Source organism: Streptopelia decaocto (assembly GCF_964273445.1).
Source record: "Streptopelia decaocto genome assembly, chromosome: 2".
NCBI classification, from domain to species: domain Eukaryota; kingdom Metazoa; phylum Chordata; class Aves; order Columbiformes; family Columbidae; genus Streptopelia; species Streptopelia decaocto.
The window spans coordinates 108827843-108847718 of NC_138655.1; the positions used below are offsets into that span (position 1 = coordinate 108827843).

The window sequence follows — 19876 nt, forward strand, 5'->3', positions numbered from 1 at the left end:
CACAGAAACAGTCCCCTTTGGATCCCTAAGTCCATTCTGATCCTTGTCTAAGAAGAACACTGAAGACTCCTTGGAGACTGCTGTTGAGGAATTGCTCTTAGCAGGAAAAAACTAAGGTATGCAAAAGACACATTGGTTTCCAGGGACTATTTCGCACTGTCAGCTTGGCCTCAAAGGAGACTTAGTTTATTCTTACATGGTCCCCTTAGAATTAACTTGTCTGATTCAACATATTTATGGGGAAAATGGACTCTATGATGAGAAAAAAAAATTTTAGAAATTCATTTCTGATTATATTACATCAATGAATGATCTGTTTTGTGCCATTTAAGCTTTCACAATGGAAATGTACCATTTTCTTTGTATTTTTTCTTTTAAGTCTGATTTACCTCATACTATAACATTTGGACTTCCAAAAGACCAAAAACTACTTTTAAAAGTTTTTTAATTAGTATAAAAGAATTTCGGTGTTAGATTTGAAGGAATCTTTAAATCTACAAGATTTGTAAAAACTAACTTAAATTTTACATCAAATATATATACAAATCTATAAATATATCACAAATATATATATATGAATCAGAAAGACTATGAGAGAATAAGTTAAAAATTAGTATGCACGTGTCCAACCGTTCTTCATCATCAAAAGCTTTAACTCTGGTATGTGTATGCCTTCCAAACTGCACCAAGTACCAATAAGCTGGAAAACCAAGCCTACTGGAACATGCAGATATAGACTTAACACAGAATGAGCTTTCATTTAACCTTGCAATGAACTGGAAAAAAAATACTGGCAAGCCACTACTGTCACTAATGCTGCAGGTTTTCCCCTCCTATGGCCTGGAGTTTTGCTTAGGACAGAGCGACAGCCCAGGTGCGGGCTCCAGCTCAGATGAGCACAGATTCAAGCCAAAATGCTGCTCCCGTGGCACACACAATTCTCAGCCTGCTCACCTGGATTACATCCCATGTTGGTGAAGTAGAGCATCCCCCAGCAGTGACCTTCACCTTGCAGGTGAGCAGGAACCCTGGGTACTTGCACATTCAGATGCTCAGAGCTGCCGCCCCTTGTGCCCAAGGGACCAGCCTTGGCCCCTGTCTGGGGACGAGAGGCCTGACTGTGGGGAGCTAGTCTGCCTCCGGGCAAGGTGGGACCTCGCCATGGTTTGATGGCTCCGGCAAGCTCCACGGCAGCGCTGCTACTCGGCACGGTGTACAGCAAAAACAGGAGTACAGCCACAGAGGAAGCCTGTGGCTTTGAGCGAGCTGGTAGCCAGCTCCCAGGCCGCGTAAGAAGAACATGGGCAGAGAGGTCTTTGCACACCCATCTCCAAACCTGATGCTGCACTGGCTCTTGGGGCACTAAAGAGATTCACCAGGGGTTGACACTATGGCTTTTGTGAACTTGCCCTTTTACTTTGCTCTGCCCAGTAATTTGCATATGTCTTTTCATTAATCCAAATGTGCATATTATCAACACCAAATACATTAGAGCTTCTCCTTTTAATTTCACTGTAACCTAAGGAGATAATAATCATAACAAGACCTACCTGATCTTATGACTGAAATCAAACTATACTGCATATCCAAAAAAGAATGCAAATATTGTAACTGATATCAAGATGAGTATTTTTAAAATTTTATCCTATTTTTTTATTGATAGTCATTAAAATCTTTCTTAAAAACTGCCTATTACCTATATTTGCCTACTGCTGTATGATAGAAAATATACTGTAAAGCGAACAAACAAATCAAAAGCTAGGCAAAGAAAGTTTCTGTGTATGTGTGGTATAAAGTAAATATTCAATCAATAAAGGAAAGTACCTCTCTCAGTTCTCCAATTCTGCGAAGTGCTTTATCCTGACTTTGACTCAGAATGCCCTTAAAAAAAAAAAAAAAAGAAAAAAAAAGAATAAACACCAGGTGTGTTGAATGTAACTTTGGAGTATAAATAAATTCATAGAATTCTATTTCAGCAGAAGAATTAAAGACTGGTATTTCTCTTTCAAGTCAAACTCGATGTGTATTATAATAAACTGCCACCTGTGGGTTGCCAATCTATCATCTGAATTCAGCTGATACAATTAAAAAGCTGGAGTACAATAGCTTCACAGTTATTTTGACAAATCAGTATTAGCTTGGCTCCTTCGAAATTCCAACTAAGAAAGAGTATTTTGTTATACACACACACACGCATATATATACACAACATGTGTAAACACACACACACAGTGCACTGAATATCAAATTTGTATTTGCACTATGCATTTTAAGGTTCAGAAAACTATTAAGGTAAGAGAGGATGAAAAGTAATGCTTACCTGTAGCTTCTTCTTCTCCCTCTGGATAACTTGATATGCAGACACTAGCTAAAATACAGAAATTTGGTATAATGATGATAATGTGTCTGCTTACAGCTATCAAAATAATTTGCCTAGTTGTATCACTATCTCAATTTTCAAACCTTTGAGCAAGTTCTTTTGACAGAAACATAGCTAAATTTTCTTCGTGCTTCTTTTTTTTTTCAATTTATAAAATATCTCCAATGTGTTAAAAAAAAATAGAGCCTACATGAGAAAACAATAAGGTTACTCAGCATTCATGCACAGTTTTCCCTTTGCTAAAAAGACCTCTAAGAACAGTCATGCTTCAACAAAGGCAGGGAAAAAAAACACTGCATCAGAAAGTTACAGCCCAGACAGATACCCTACAGAGACACACGATAAGAGTACACATCCCAGAGAGCTTAACTAAAATTAATTTACAATGAGTAGGCAGTAAAAAAATACGCTTACAAGTGTAGCAAAAAAATGGCCATCTAATACTGAATGTTCTCATCCCATGTGCTTTGCATATACCCAGCAGACAAAGAAAGACTAGAAGTGAGTGGACAGTATTTCTCTTTGTAATCTGACAAAAGGACTTAATGAGTAACTGCAGAATTTAGCTTAATTAAAAACTTGACCACAATTGCCTAAGCTGTCCAAAGCTGAAGTAGCATAACGTCACTTGGAACTATAATATTCCATTTTCAAACTGCTGAAAAATTAAAGGAAAACAAATCCAAAACAACAAAACCAGAAATCTCTAAGTCAAAAGATAGCTTTAAACTATTATTTAAATTAGGACTTTTTTTCAGAATACAAAATTACTTTTCATTTCAGAGTCATACTTATTTTTCACTTAAAGAAAAAATAAGATGACTACGGATGGTTCTACGGATGGTTTCCCTTACCACACTTTTTGAGATGTTAACTCTGTATCCTACTTTAAAAGAGAAAAAAATTTTACATCCTAAATTCTCATTTTAGATTGAAACTACTTTCTGCCAAGCTCCAGCAAAACTATTTTTTCCAACTGAACTAAAGAAGCTCACAAAACAGAAAAAAAAAACCCAGACCTTTTTGACAGATAAAATTAAGACTTGCTAGAAAGACTACACTAAACCAACCAACCACAAAGAACCACTACAAACTGAATAATTTTTTGGCAATACTGTTTACATAAACTTTTAGAAAAATATATCTTATTATACTAGCTGGATGCGAATGAAAAAATAATGGGAGACATCAAATCCTAATTAAAAGAAGACAACTGTTTTTGCAGGGTTATGCTGAATACTGTAATTGTCGTATAGATATTTTAGATTCCAGGGATTTTGACAGTAATAGCCAAAAGCCTGCACAGGAAGTTTTGTATTTGAGGACAGCAAACATTTAAAGAACTGTAAAAAACAGTGCAAATGGCCAATTTTAAATGGCCATACTTTTAAAACAAACAAACAAACAAACCAAACCAACCAACCAAACAAACAAACCACCACTTGCAAAGCTTTACTTTTCCCAATTTGGAAAATCAGCGGGAAAACTAAATAAATCATTGGTTTTCATTAAAATAACGAAAGAAATAGTCTTTGAATGAATTCCTTCCAAGGAATATCTGGAAATTACAGCGAGTATAAATTATTCATTGAAAACAAAACGCTTGCTCACTGCATGTACATGGAATATAGACTGTGTACTACAAGAACAAGTTTCAGAAGAGAAGTAAATTCGCTGTTATGCAAATACAAGTCATGCCTACCTTTGAACTGAACTCCAGCCCTTGCTAAGGGCTTTCAGCAGAAACAATCACAGGTCTACTTTGTGTAACTACTACTTAATCTCTATTGCCAACAACATGAAATTATTTACAAACTAGAGAAAGGGATTTCCACATTTTGTTACCAGAAAAACATTTGGCCCATCTACGAGGCCAAAAATAACTAATCTTGACTTCCATGTTAGCTCTAAGTTGAGCCATTTGCTCCAAACACAAAACCAGAAAGATTATCCACTACTGCAGTATCTGTTGGCCTCATGTTTTTCCCCTCTCCACCTCGGTAAGTCAGTAACAACATTGCCTACCTCTGCGTATTTGCCCCTGTAGTTGCCCAAACTGCGTTCCATTCTGCGCAGTCGCTGCAGCAGCTGCTCTTTGCTGAGGCTGTCCATGTTCCCTGGAGGCTCTTCTGTTTCACTTTCTATGTCGGAAGGTGGATCAAAGGTGGGACCAGCTACATCCAAATCCAGTCGATTCAAGGAGTCTCTTGAAGAAGTTCGTACCAGGGACTCCTTAGAAGAAGAGCGGAACAGCGACTCTTTTACTGGGCTCCGAAACAAAGACTCCATGGAGGGAACTCGGAGTTGAAGCCTCTGGGCAAAAGACGGAGTGTCACTCAGCTGCAAAAATTCAAAGCAAGTAATTACTTCTACACCTCTTTTAGGCAGAGAGACGCATTAAAGCCCAGGAAAGAGAGACCTGACCTGGGCAAAGGGACAACTGCTGCCTAACGCATGCGTGACACCAAGTGGCTACCACTCCCTTAGAAGATTCATCTCCTTGTACAGAACTGTCAAGCATGCAACTACCAGATGTGGGCAATTTCCAACAGCAACTAAATCCAATAAACTACAGCTCCGATTTAAACCCCTAAAAGAACATACTTTTGTGTATCCCCTTTAAAAAGTGAAGAATATGTAACTAAAATAAATAGTAAACAGTGTCTCACTTCTTGAAGTATTATAGACTGTATTTATCTCAAAGACACAATTTTTTTTCCTGTGATTAAAAGAACAAATTTATTGTAAAAGTCCTTGTATGATAGTTCTAGCACACCATCTTAGTACTTTTTAAAATTTTATATTAAATGTCTTTATGATTCTTACATAAAATGCAATTGTTGATTTATGCAGCTACGGTGCTTACGTTGCTCTAAAACAAAAGGTTTTGTGCTATGGTACCATGTACTGTTGGTGCTACAGAAGCGACTGGAAAGCATGACTGCACGACAGTGCCCCCACAATCAAATGTGGGACGCACATGCTAGGAGCCACTGCTAATCCCACTCCAGAAAACCAAACTTTTTGTGAAGAATGACTTCCACTTTATCACTAGTGACAATTTTTTAAGCCTATCAATTCTTCTCCTTCAAGCAGAAATTAGCTTTCTCACCATGCAAGATGCCCTCTACTTTTGCAAGTGAGGTTAACACTTTGCATACTGTGTTGGCTGTATCTGTGAGTGATGAGACGCAGCCCAAGGCAGGTACCCTGCAGCACGCCAACAGATACTGCCCACCCATCCCTACAAAAAAAGCTCCACTCATCAGTGACAACGCACACTACCACCTAATGGGATGATACATAACAAAACACCCTGGTGAATCCTGACAGGTGAGTACTTGTCATCCCTACTCCAACATGAAGATTTATACCTGACCCTCAGGCCAACATCTGGTAAAGACAACGTGGCCAGTGAAGGAGGGAACAAACCCCCATATCTTCCAGTACCTGTGGAGAGGCTGATCCGCTGCTGTTGTTTTCTGTGGATCTGGGAAGGGGCTGTGTACTTGCATTCTACAGGAAGAAAAACAACCGTTAGAAGGACTAAAAGGACTGTAATTCTCCAATTCCTGCTTTTCCCTTCACTGTGTTCTTAGTACTTTCTTTTCAATGTTTATTAAGATGTCTTCATGCAAACAAGCTAGTTTGTTAAATTCAAAACAGATTGCTGCAATATACAGAACTACAAAGCAGCTATGTGTGCATGGATTAGTAGGAGACATCTGCCAAAATGCTGACACCTCCAACTAAATTATTCATAATGATTATTTATGTAACATTTATACACAAATTAAAAAAAACCCAAACAAACACAAACCACCAAAGAGGACAAAATGATAGCAGGAAAAATCTAACTGATGACCAGTGTCATTTACAGCCAACATGAGTAACAGTGGAATCACACTGTTTTTCTCTGTTTCAGGACATTTTGGAGGGGTGGAAACTACCTGGAAAAAAAAAGTGCTGGTAACAGGCTGTTTAAGACACCAAACGAGCACAGGAAAAAAAAAACAGGCTTTCTGAAAAAATATCCTATGCAAAACTTCACATGTACATTCCTCTGCACTCCCAAACAAAGAAAATAAACAAAAAACCCCACCCAAAACAAATGCAACAGAAAACAATAGGAAGTGGAGGGGGGGAAGTGTGTTAGTGTGTTTGTTTGTTTGTAACAGAGTTCAGACATTTCTGTTACTAGTCTGTCTATCCTGCTTGCCCTCTGTCCTGTGTTCATGTGTTTTCTAACCTGTACAAATCCAGATGACTTTCTGGTGTTTAAACCAGGTAAAACTGAAGGAGCAAAACATGCTAGAAACCATCTGGGATATGAATTTTTTCCAAGAGAACCAAAGCCCTGAGACATATTGAACAAAGTATGAGGAATTCAGCTAAAATAAGTGTAACTTTTAATTCTTAATTAAGAAGTACCCTTAGTTATATGAAAGCTGTAAAATCTAAGGTATATATACAACTAAGGTATCAATCATAGTCATCCAGGTATATGCTACATGATTACATCCACAGCTTCTACTCTGTCTGGATACGCAGTTAAGCATCCATAAACATAAATGCAGAAGAGGCATGATCCAGTGTAAAAGGGCTTCAGAAAGGTTTCACATGGAGCAAATTGGAGGCAGTACAAAAATACCACAGAAGAAAGAGAAATCCAGACATTTACGGAAGCCAGAACAATGAGCAGTCACCGTCTGGATTCAATAACCAGCCATACAAGAAGTCTGTTTGGATTTGGAAATTGCGCTTCACCTGGCTTGAACAAAATCTGCATTCTGCTTCAGAGCATTGCCCTGTTGCAGTGGATGTGTTCTTTCCCAGTGGATTAAGAGCTCTTCTTGGGTTTTCAACTAAAGCACTCATACATTTTATTCTTGGCTGCGTTGCCTGTTCTTTTTTGTTTCCTAACTTGAAAGTTAATAAGAAGGGTAATCAAAATAAAAATTTATCTTCTGCTCTATAATTTACAGAGCACCTACCATGCTAGTACTTGACTGACAACAGAGGAAGGCAAATACTTTACCAGGAATTACAAACAAACTACAAAAACTTGTTTCTAAAATCATATATTGAGATACCCATGAAAAGAATTTAAGGAAACTATGGGGGCTTATCTATCTAATTCATAATTTAATAATATTCAAGATCTATTTTAAAACACAAGATTACGTAGATTTATTAAATCTAATAAGGTGTTTATGAATATAAAAAAGTGGATGCTGTTCTTTTCTGTGAAGGTCCTTAAAAAGCTACCATTTAAGGATCTATGAAAATCCTTAGAAAATGGCATTTCAAAACTACAACTAATGTCTCCACTTCTAAATTTTTCCTGTTAATTGTACTAATACCTTTGTATTCAATCTCTGTGAACAAAAATAGAACTTTATAACTTATATTTGGTATTAGGCTTTCTTTTGACATAAATCATTAAAGGGATACACCGCCACAGGTATCTAGCTGCTGCAATTCTAAGTTACAGTGCTGTAGGGCAAAGGGTCATATTCTGGTGCCCACACAGTGAAAGGTAAGCATGAATGGAAGTTGCTATATATAAGTATGGATCCAAGAGGCTTTGAAGAGCTTAGAAGCCCTAGTCTTTCATAAGCCTGAAGAGATGTTTCAGCAAAACTAGAATCACAGAGCACTGGCTGGCACTTGGAAAGTCTTAAAACCAGCAGAGCTATGTCAAGGTTTCTGGAGACCAAGAGAGGACGAACAGAAGTATTTTCCTCCATAGAACATGCAAAACTGTATTTCTATTCCAAGAGAGTGATACTTACAATCTCTAATTTAAAGGTTGCTTTTTGTTATTAAGATGTATAAACCAGAGCCCAGTTTTAACTGCAGCACATTAGGGCATTTTGGTGATACTTGTGCATCCTTATTTCCCTATTTCTGAAATGCAAATGAACCCATCTTATTTATGTCTCAAAGGTATAAAAAGATTCATATGCCTAAAACTTAAGTGTCTTCATTTAGAAACATTTTACCGTTCTCCTTCCTTCTCAGCTTTTCCAAAAGTGAGTAAATTATGGAGGAAGGAGAGCTTAGTACACATTTTCTTCCCTCATTTTACTTTAATTTTTCTTTAAAAAAAACTCTGTTTCTTCATGCAACAAACCCCATCCAGCTTAGTTAGTTAAGAGTTTATATTAACCTCATCAGTGCCATTACAGTGATTACGATGCTCACTTTCTTAAGATCACATACCACTTGTGCATGCACACAGTTAAAATACTAGTCTGTTTTAGCAGAATTAATACGTATTTGTGTGTGCTGATTAAACTTCCACTCTCTTAGATCTTTAGTTTACCTAGGTTTCCCAAGCCTACATAATGGCGTTTTTTAATATATATTTGTATATAATCAGCCCTCCTCTTCCCTATAAACTTTTATATAATTGTTTTCTTCCTCGCAATTCTTGCTGTGAGAAAACAGCTCTAGAGCTTTCAAAACGTTCAGAGAACAAAATCAGTTTTACAGGTAAGGTATTATTAATACACATTGGTAACACATTAACAGTAACTCTTACATTATCAGTCTTCCCTATGTATGCAGTCTTGTATGTAAATATGCGAGTGATTTCTGCCACTAAAGCTTATACTAAAAGATAACATAAAGACAACATTTGGGCATTCATAGAAATAGGTTTTTAGAAATGTGAGTATATCAGGGATATGCTGTAGTGTACACAGCCCACAACTGTTTACTGCTCTAAGTGTAGAAAAGCTTAACTACATTTGCAGTGAAACTTTAAGTAGTGATCACTGGACCTGGAATATGGTCAACATACCTAGAACTGGAAAAAAAAAAATAAATCTAGTGACTATTTCAGAACTACAGATTTTAGCACAGTCTGAATGTCCTCTTCACTCCCCATCAAAAAGTTCAATCTTGAGAAAACAAATGAGGACTTTCAACAGATCATCTTTTCAATCACTGTTTCGGGCCAATCTTGCGTAGCTTGAGAGAGATAAGTTCAACACAACATGGTGCGTTATATTATGTCCATTTGCTGACCAAATCTGTATCCTGTTACAGCTTTCAGTGACTTGTCATTTTCGGCCTAAGCATGAGCAGCAAAATAGCACTTGCTAAACTGGAAAACGAAAGTAATTATGAAGTACAAGGATGATCTGGGACTCTAAAAACCACTGTGTTTTGCATCACTATGGACTCAGGAATGCCAGGCCTCTGCAGCATGTGAAAGATGCCATCCCAGTCCTGTGACAACAATCAGAAGAATACAGCTTTGTGTGTGCATATGCTAGAAAGCAGAAGTCTGCTTTCCCCCCCTGTGCCTGCTTCTTTTTCCCCACATATCCTCTTCTCACTGAGCTTCTCCACTTGCATACTATGAAAACATTTCTGGGCAAATAAATATATATTTATAATAAAATGTAATCATTAAAAAGGCTATTTATCCTCACAATAATAGCTGCCAAGTTACCAAGTAGAAGTAGCTGAATTTCAGTGTCCATGTGAGATAATTATTTCCTGCTACCATTAGTAGTAAATGACATTGTGAGGCTTTCAATGTACACAGCAAAAGGTTTTAGACAAAAACAATCTCAACGTTTATCACATTCATTTTTCTCTGAATACATACAGACAGACATAAAAGTGCAGAGGAAGACTTTCAACACCATTCATGAACTCTAAGCAACAAACATACAAACTTGTGCAATTATTTAAAAGTTGTGTAGAGTACGGTTACCTGTATAACAGAAAACGTGTTAATTTTTTGATGTTACAGTAAATTCACATCATACAGCACACCAGTCAGGAGCTATCAGGTACTACCTCCAGGAAATTTAGTGCGGGGTTAGCAGCAGGGTAGTTAAGATAGATGTCTTGGTGAGAACAAGCCACAAGCAACACTAGGTTTGCCTTCTAGTACAGTGCTCTCCTCCCCCTGCTAAAGGCGTCGCTAGGAGGGGTGGGAGGACTCACCACACCGTCACTCTGTGGCTTAGGTTGCTTGGTAGGATCCAAAGCAAAGATAGTATACTCAGAGAGAAAAGCAGGTTCTGCTATCATCCCGGCTAGCAGCTGTCATTCAATGCAAAAAGTAGGAAAATAAAAATAAATGAAGTAATAAGGTAAAGAATGTTGCACGATTTTACTCAATTTTTCCACACTATTAAAAACATCATCAAACAATACAGCAGTTTGTGAGATGACAGATACTGATAAAGGCAGGACATGACCCGAAAATATGCATTACATAATTTCAGAACAGCCAAAATACAGTTTTGATTATTTAGAAATAAAGAAACACACTTAAAAAAAAAAAAAAATCCTAGTTTAGCCAAAGGTAAAGACAATGTTTCAGGCACTGATATTGTATTTTTTTTAAAACTTCTATGGATGAAATCTTCAGATAACACTGAGCCTCCTGTGCTCTGTTACATGTGAAAAACTCATTATTCTAAAAATTCTATCAGTATGTCAGTTATAAACAATATAAATTGCATGCTTTTGACTATTTCTCTTCTAGTGTTCTCACACACTAGAATTCTAACCACATTTTAAAAAATCCTTACAAAATTTTTCAAACTACTAGCAGACTGCTATTTTGTAAAAAGACCACAAGTTCAATTAACCATTTTATCAAGTCAGTATTGAGGAAGAGATTTAAATTCCTACAGACTAAAAACATGAAGAGAAGACTCTGGAATTTGAATTCAAACTGGATATACACATATAATATAATGCAATCTAATGCTGTTAGGATGCTGTAACAGATTTAAACAAATATTCCTCCCATGACTTTACTTACACACAAAAGTTAATGGTTCAACTTTTTTATAGCCTCAGATTTCAGAACTGTGATCTCTGCTGACTGAAACAAAACACAATAAGCTTTTTTTTTCTCATTACTGCAGAACAATTTTGTTTTATTTTAAGTTACTAAATAGTATTTTTAAGAATCAAATTGATTACAATATAAGTTAGGGATTGATTTTTCCTTTGGTGACTGTTGCAGTCACCAGTGCCTCAGTAGATGAATTACAGAAATTCAAATTGAAAGAGGAAAAATATTTGCATGTGTCTGGAATACTATATGACTTGGAATTTGTGTCCAACAAACCCTTTCAGAAAGTATATTAAGTGCATAATGTTCAGTGACTGCCATACACAATAGTTTCTGAATGTTGGTACTGACTTCTTATGTCTTTTCTCTCTAGTGTGTTTTTACGCAGGAAAAAAAAATTACTGAAAAACCTGACTGAAACCTAAATTACCAGTCCTTCAGAAAACAAAGCCACATAAAAACCTAAACAATGTGCTTTTATTGTCTTCTATTTGATTCACTATACTATATACACATATATATACACACACAAATGCACACCCCTAGTACAAATGTCCATTGCTGAAGAATCTTGCTAGACTTTCTAGAGCTACAAAGGGAAGGAAGCTTTGGTTCACAGTCAAAAACCTCACAAACCACTACTAAATTCTGAATTGTCTTTACAGACAGGGCATCTGCAGAGCACTAATTCTTTTTACTTCTCAAACTGGTAAGTAACCTGACAATCAGTTCTGACTTCTATTATTCAGCTGCCCTTGTCATGGCATTCCCAAAGCTGGCATGAGACTAGTGCTCCAATAGTTCACTTGATTTGCCAAAAACTAGATAGGTCCGAGAAACTTGGATGAAACTTCTCACTTTCAATCTACTACAAACATGAGCCGCTAATAAAAGAAATGGTCCCATTTCTCCTGCTCTCCACCTTCCCCAGTCTGGACACATGTGCCCAGTGTATCTACTGTGATTGCAACAAGCTGGGTTTGGTAAAATTGGTCACCAGTTCCTCTCCCTCAGCCTCTCACAAGTATAATTCCTAAGAGTAAACTGTGTTAAATCTCTCACTATATATTTATTCAAGTGTTAAGTCACTTTTCCAAACATGACCATGGAGAACTTCAGGAATCACAGATGGTTCAAGTTATCTTCTCATAGTGACAGTATACTAATGTTTGCTTCTCAAAATATTAAATTGTGACATTTTCCAATAGCATTAATCCCAATGCCATTAAACAGTACACCAAACAACTTGCATTAAAAAGAATTCATATTTAATCTTTAAAAAGTTATTATTTTTCACCTGAAATTAAAGAGAAAAAAAAAAAAAAGGACTGGTAGTGTGGTCAGCATCCATGAATTGTTAAATTTTCAATCATCGCCTGAAGTCCATGACCACATCAGTGCAGCCAAGTTCTAACAGGAGGCTTAGACAGTAAGTCTTTCAGAAAATGTGAATTACAACAGAGAGTGTATGTTACTCCTTTTTAGCAACAACAGAAGATCTAAGCTATCTATCCACAGCCTAAAATATGCCAATCCACACTACTAACAGTTACAGTTCTGAAATAAAGAATTAAACAAGTTTATGAATATAAACTGATGCAGAACTGCTTGAGTTTGCAGACATAAAATTCCAGGGTCTCTTTAAATAAAGGCAAGCACAAAAGTGAAGGAGCCAGCCTTACAAATCACAGAATGTTAGGGATTGGAAGGGACCTCAAAAGATCATCCAGTCCAATCCCCCTGCCAGAGCAGGAACGCCTGGATGAGGCTACACAGGAAGGTGTCCAGGTGGGTTTTGAATGTCTCCAGAGAAGGAGACTCCACAACCTCCCTGGGCAGCCTGTTCCAGTGCTCTGGCACCCTCACTGTGAAGAAGCTTCTTCTCATACTTAAGTGGAACCTTTTGTGTTCCAGTTTGAACCCATTGCCCCTTGTCCTATCATTGGTTGTCACCAAGAAGAGCCTGGCTCCATCCTCATGACACTCATCCTTTACATATTTATAAACATTAATTAGGTCACCCCTCAGTCTCCTCTTCTCCAAACTAAAGAGACCCAGCTCCCTCAGCCTTTCCTCGTAAGGGAGATGCTCCACTCCCTTAATCATCTTTGTTGCCCTACGCTGGACTCTCTCCAGCAGTTCCCTGTCCTTCTTGAACTGAGGGGCCCAGAACTGGACACAATATTCCAGATGTGGTCTCACCAGGGCAGAGTAGAGGGGAAGGAGAACCTCTCTCGACCTACTAACCACCCCCGCTTCTAATACACCCCAGGATGCCATTGGCCTTCCTGGCCACAAGGGCACAGTGCTGGCTCATGGTCATCCTGCTGTCCACCAGGACCCCCAGGTCCCTTTCCCCTACACTGCTCTCTCATAGGTTGTTCCCCAACTTATATTGGAACCTGGTGTTGTTCCTACCCAGATGCAAGACTCTACACTTTCCCTTGTTATATTTAATTAAATTTTTCCCTGTCCAACTCTTCAGCCTGTCCAGGTCTCACTGGATGGCAGCACAGCCTTCTGGCGTGTCAGCCACTCCCCTCAGCTTAGTGTCATCAGCAAACTTGCTGATAGTGCACTCTAAAATAAATAAAATAAATAAGATAAAGAAGGGCAGAAGACAACAATAGTGGGGCATAACAGTAATCACTGTATTGACATGAAATCGAAAATATTTGCTCCCCAGCAGCCAAGACAAGAGTTTCACACTTCAAATAGCCACCAAACACAGAATATACTCAGTCATGGTCCCAGAGTGGTATTTCCTTAGCACATTTAGAACTTGCTGCATCTTCTCATTAGCGAGTTCACCCTCCGTTCTCAGATGTTGGGCACCCAACAATGAAAATGTTTAAGTACTTGCTCACAGTACTTCTGTTACTCCAGCAGCTCACTACCTGCTATATTTTTACAGCTAAATTATAGGCAGAGCTGTCTAATGAGTCCTGTAATTACACTACCTAATGCTTTCCAATATATTTTTATCTGTACTTCTAATTTTTTTTAATCAACTATTCACTATGGCTTTAAAACTAGCTGTCTAGTTAACTTGAGGGGTGCAGGGGGTATTAAAAGTCACTAAAAATTATTCCCCTTTGCCCAGAAAAGAGGTAACAAACTTGCTGGTCTGCCAAAACTAAACAGATATAAATATTTCCACAATGGATTCTTGTACTTCAAGATTATCTTAGTAGCTTCAGAAACATTAAACATATCTAGTGCTATACTGTCTAATGTATCACCAGCACCACATTAGTGCTATGCCAGTAATGTGATCAATAAAATTACATGAGCAGGGAGTCCAGCTGGGCTGAAGCATACTGGGAACAGACAGAATGTGCACAGATGTAAATAATCCTTTAACTAACTTTCTCTAAGCCTTTGAATGCCATCAAATCATACTTGACATTCACTATAGAAATCCTACTAAAACCTTCCAACATTGTTTCAGGCATAGTCCCATACTGACCTTAATCACAGGCACAAAATTAAGGCTATGATATTGCTGACCTTTTGTCACAATATTTAACACCTATTCTTTTTGTTGCAAGTAAAATTTTACTAACTAACAAACATTCCTATCTTGGAGAGAAAGTTATAAATTAGGCAAAGTAGATGATGAAGCCAGATACCAGGTGATGCTATTTCCTTCAGAATTATCAAAGAATAATATATGAAATGTTTTAAAGAACCTTTGTTTTCTCAAATTTCGAAACCATTTTTGTAGGCCTCAAGTTTGGCCAAAGGGAAGCAGTCTTACTTGTTCTTCATGGACTTTCTGAACTCCAGAACCAGCTGTGTTACTCCAGAGCCAGCTGTGTTCATATCGTTCTTGCTATTCCTCCTCCCTTTGAAGAATTGCCACGCTCAAACCTTCCTTTGCTAAGATTCTGATGAGTGAGGCGCAAAGGCCAAAGTACATGTGATCCCTAGATCAAAGGGCTTCCTTAATATGCTGTGAAACAAATACCAGAACTTAACAGGGCTTAGAGTCTGACCCAAGTCTCATGGCTCTGGAAATGGCAATAGTTGAATCAATGCACGTTGCATATGTATAATACATGTTTGACTGCCAAAGGCAGTAATTTTTCACTGTCAGGGAAAAAAATTCAAAAATCAGTGGTTCCAAATTTCAGATTAAAGGGATATCAAGTAAATTTGAAAATCTGTCCATTTTGTTAGCTAAGCGCATCATGATATATGTGCATTTCTCATGTGTTCATGCTTAAAAGGTTCTATAATTGTACAACGACAGTTTTGCTGTTATATACAGGCACAGTAAGTTACAGGAAAAGGGATCACACCATAAGGTCAACTAAGGGACAAGCCAGTATTTGGTCATCTAGTTCAAGGAGCTGGGGATCAGGCTAAAGGTTTAAACTCTTACGGACAAGTTCCTCATTCCCTACAGGAAAATAAATAAATACATAATTTTGGGGAATGCCAGAAAAAAGTTGTGAATAATTCAGTAATTTGCTGATCTACACAAATATCTATTTATAGAAGGTTTGTGCACTCTGCAACATAACCTTTTACGTCTCATCCCTGCTGTGCTTGGGGAATAGGAAAAACTGAAGAGCTGAAAGTTCAAGGTTTCTCTCTTCAGTTAAAAAAAGCCCCAGAATCTAATAGTTCAGAACTGCATTTTCAGAAAGAGGTAGTACAGAAACAAACCACAACTCTCTTCTGGTTTGTATTTCATTCTTATGAGCAATCAAAACATGCTGGTTGTAAAATCCAAGCCTAGATACAGGAGTTGTAAAATCCAAGCCTAGATACAGAATAGGTTATACAGCCCCCAAAATTTAGTTTTAAATTTGCATGTCAGAAAGAAAGAAAAAAAAAGACTTATCTGAACCACTACCGTCTTTGCATGGCGATGTCTATTTAAGTACTTCAAATTAAATATATGAATACAGGAAAGATATAGCATCAACCAAGGTACTGGAGGAATATTATTTCAGCTTTGCATCTCCTGCTTTACTAATAGCCCACACTAGAAAAACATTTCAATTAATTTAAAACCAGAGTCGTTACACAGGACTAAAGTGAGACTGAAAACCATCTTGGCTGGTTTATCTTCAGCTCTAAGAAGCACTATGTATATTGTGCTCTGCTGTCATTTCCATAACACTCACAAGGATGTGAGTGATATTTGGATCCACATGCTTGGCAGGTCACTGAGAGCACAGCAAGCTGTTCACTGCTTGCTCGCAGCCGATGGCTCTGAACTGTAACAGCTTTGTTATCTTCTGCAGCTGGGTCTGACTTGTAAATAAGTATATTATAGAACAGAAAGAAAATTTTGAACTTCTAGGAACTGTATTGAATGTAAGTAATGTATTTCACCTCAAATTCTGTTTAAGAGTCGAAGCAGTAACAGTCTGAAAACCAAACACTATTCTTCCCTAGAAAAGACTGGAAGCACTAAGTACACGTTTTTATCATCCAGGGCTGTTTCAAATGGTACCACGTCCAACTCAGAAAGCATCTGATGTGCAAATTGTCTGAAGGAAGGTACTTCTGTAGAAATACCAATATATGCTTTCATGCCACACTGTAGTAATATTTTATGAGCTACTTACAAGAACAGAACACGGAAATAGACAAATTTCTGCTTTTTCCTTCTACGCGAAAAAATTATAAGTTTCTCTGTAACACTGCCTCTGGAGATACACAGCTCAACAAAAACAGAAGGAAGAAGAAGGTGGGCACAAAAAAGAAACTCACCTCATATTCCATGAATGGACCATACAACTTTGTGGTTTGTTGTGGTTTTACTAACTGAGAATGTTTTGGAATTTTGGAAAAAAAAAATCTTTTAAATGCAGAATGTAAAGCAAGAATGTTTGCCTGTATGTTTTATTACAATTCTTTGATTTGACCAATCCTGTCATTTACAAGTGTAATTCACTCTGAAGTTGTTTTTATTCTAAAAATGTTCTGAATATAAAATCAAAGCTTTTGCATGGAATACTTGCAACTTAGATATTACAGCACTAAAAATCCAGAAACCTGACCTATTGAAGACATTCTAAACAATGACAGCCCAGAGAGAGGGCAGATAACATACAAAACAACTACGAAACACTGTGATATTCCTCAGCTTTCAGTACCAAAAGGGTTAGCAATTATTCATATACTACAAGAACGTTTTAGTATATGATATTCTTCAAAACCAAAACATCTTCAGTTTGTTAAATGGTGTCTAACTTTAGTTCATTATCATGCCATTGCCACCTGTACACAAAACTTCTGCCCGATCAAATGAGAACACTGCAAAAAATCCCCCTCAAAAGACATAACGCACCCATATAATCAGGGCATATATTTTCAAGCATAATATGGATTATCTGCATCTTTTTAATCATAATAATACTGCCACTGAACTGAATTTTATGGAAATCGAATCCAACAAACAAGTTTCTAAAACCGTTTGATTTTAATCATTCTGTTAACATTTATGAGAAATATTTGGAGAAAGGAGATTTCATGGCTTGATCATTTAAATTTATCTTCATTTTAGTAAAATTTTCCATTTGACATAAATACCATCCTTACCAAAAAAAAAAAAAAAAAAAAAAGATCTTTTCATTCCCTTAGCAACTTCACTACTTTCTGAATTTCTAACTACAAGATATGTTTCACGATAAATTCTCAGAGCAGCTGCCTAAGCCCAAGGATAACTATAGATCTGAGGTCACTTTAGTACTGTTTCCACTCTTAATCTTCTTTCTCCTTCTGCCTCTCTGATCACTTCAGTGTAATCACTGTATTAAAGCATAATGCTCTCCCAAGATATCTTGGTCTGTCCTGCAGGGAATTGTTTGCTTCCCCTGTTTGTCTGTAAAAGTAGTCTGAAAAAGAGTCTTCTGGCGGGCAACATATATCTAATCAAGTAGTACAAGACAAACTGTAGTTCTCCATAGAAATTATGAACATTACAGAAAGCATTGATACATACAGCTGACATGGCAGCAGCACCCACCAACACTTGGAAATGCATTTATCTTTTAAACATGTTATCCAAATTGTAAAGAGATGTAGTACTTTTTACTAAATCAACTGATAAAACTGAAAAAGAGATAACCTTACAGGCTCACAAACCTTTTTCAGAACTGGAACAGAAGTAGACATCCTTGAAAATATATACAAGGAAAGTATTGTCCCTTTCATTCATGCTATTTCATTCATGCCTTTCATTCAAGCTATTTGAGCAGAAAAACAGTTGGTACTTTTATAATAAAAGGGATAACATGTGTTAGCACTTAATCTTTCCCTTTATTTACCACTGAAAAGAGAGAGGAAGATTTCATCCTTTTGTGTAGGCAGCACCAAGTTAACAATTGACAAAAAACAGTGAATGAGCTGCACGGAGCATCACTGAGTCTCATGGTTTCAAAATTTCATATTCCACTAAGCTTTTGGTGCTTAAAATTCTGAAAACCTTGGCCGAATCAGTCCTTTCACCTCCAGTATTTGCTACAATGGATACATATAATTTAAAAAAATAAAACCAAAAACAACCAACCGAACAAAAAACACCAAACAACCACAAGCGATCAAACAAACAAAACCAGCAAACTCTCCTTACTGAAACACTTAATTTATCCTGGGAGACAGTGATTGCTGACATTTTAGAGCATCGGTTAACAGAAAATCTCTCTCCGGGGACAGAGGGAAATCATTACATACATACATACATACATACATACATACATACATACATACATACATGTAACAGTAGAGAAAAATCAGCATTTATTAGAAAACTCAATACTGTAGTTCCAAAATGCAAAACAAATTCACCACATACTCTTTTATTTCTATTATCGCTGCAGGAAGCAAACTGCCAAGCCGTAATCACTGGAAGCATTAATAATGGTATCTAAGACAAATTTCAGGTATAGCTGATCATCTCCTGAAGAAAAAGTGGTGTAAAAAATTTAAGTGGATTGTCCTACTGCAAGAAAGCACATATTTTTTTGTAGCAAAACCCAGCAACTGGATTTCTGGTTAGGAACTCAACATTTCCTTTCACAAAGTTCACAGAACCACAGCAGTCCCCTGCTTTACTCCACCAGCCTGTTTTCACACTCACAAAGCAAGGGCTTATATTGTCTGTTTATTTTTTACTTTTTAATCAAGCCACTTCAAAAAGGCCACAGTGCTCAATATGAAAAAAAGTGAGTGGATAATCTCCTCTGTTTGCTCTATTATGCAAGTCACGGTTACCCATCATCCTGATCGTAATTTTAATGATATTTTACATTTCATGATTTAAACTCAGTTTGGTTTGTTGTTGTTTTTTTGTTGTTGGTTTTGTTTGGGCTTTTTTGTTGTTGTTGTTCGTTGTTTCATTTTGATTTGTTTTTTTGGGGGCTGTTTAAATTTAATAATTACTCGTATGATTAGAAGCACCTAGAAGAGCTCTGTTTAAGCCTTTAGGCTCATCAACCTCAAGTTACCTATGTAGTTAACTGGATTCCACCAACTTTTCAACCAAAAGAGGAATAAAAAACAAAGTTACTGTCTCTGACTATAAATTCTGTCCCACTACCTCCCTGAGTTCAGTTCAGGGGTAAGATTTTTAAGACCTAAAGAATGATTTAAAAGGTTTGCTAATTGGGGGGTTAATCACTAATGCTTAAAGGTCTGTTTTA

The 19876-nt window shown here is 37.1% G+C and overlaps 1 protein-coding gene across 5 annotated transcripts in view; it reads right to left on the minus strand.

Annotated features, from left to right (window-relative positions):
* The window catches only part of GOLGA4 (golgin A4), a 107026-nt gene that overhangs the window by 39458 nt on the left and 47692 nt on the right, over positions 1 to 19876 (minus strand). For 4 of the 5 annotated variants that reach the window (XM_082045316.1, XM_082045315.1, XM_082045313.1 and 1 more), the window contains exons 3-7: positions 10349 to 10447; positions 5831 to 5896; positions 4406 to 4720; positions 2321 to 2368; positions 1825 to 1881 (exon numbers count right to left, since the gene is read on the minus strand). In XM_082045316.1, the coding sequence (XP_081901442.1) occupies positions 1825 to 1881; positions 2321 to 2368; positions 4406 to 4720; positions 5831 to 5896; positions 10349 to 10447 (585 nt within the window). The remainder of the gene's footprint in view (positions 1 to 1824; positions 1882 to 2320; positions 2369 to 4405; positions 4721 to 5830; positions 5897 to 10348; positions 10448 to 19876) is intronic. The other variant, XM_082045317.1, reaches the window with a different exon arrangement.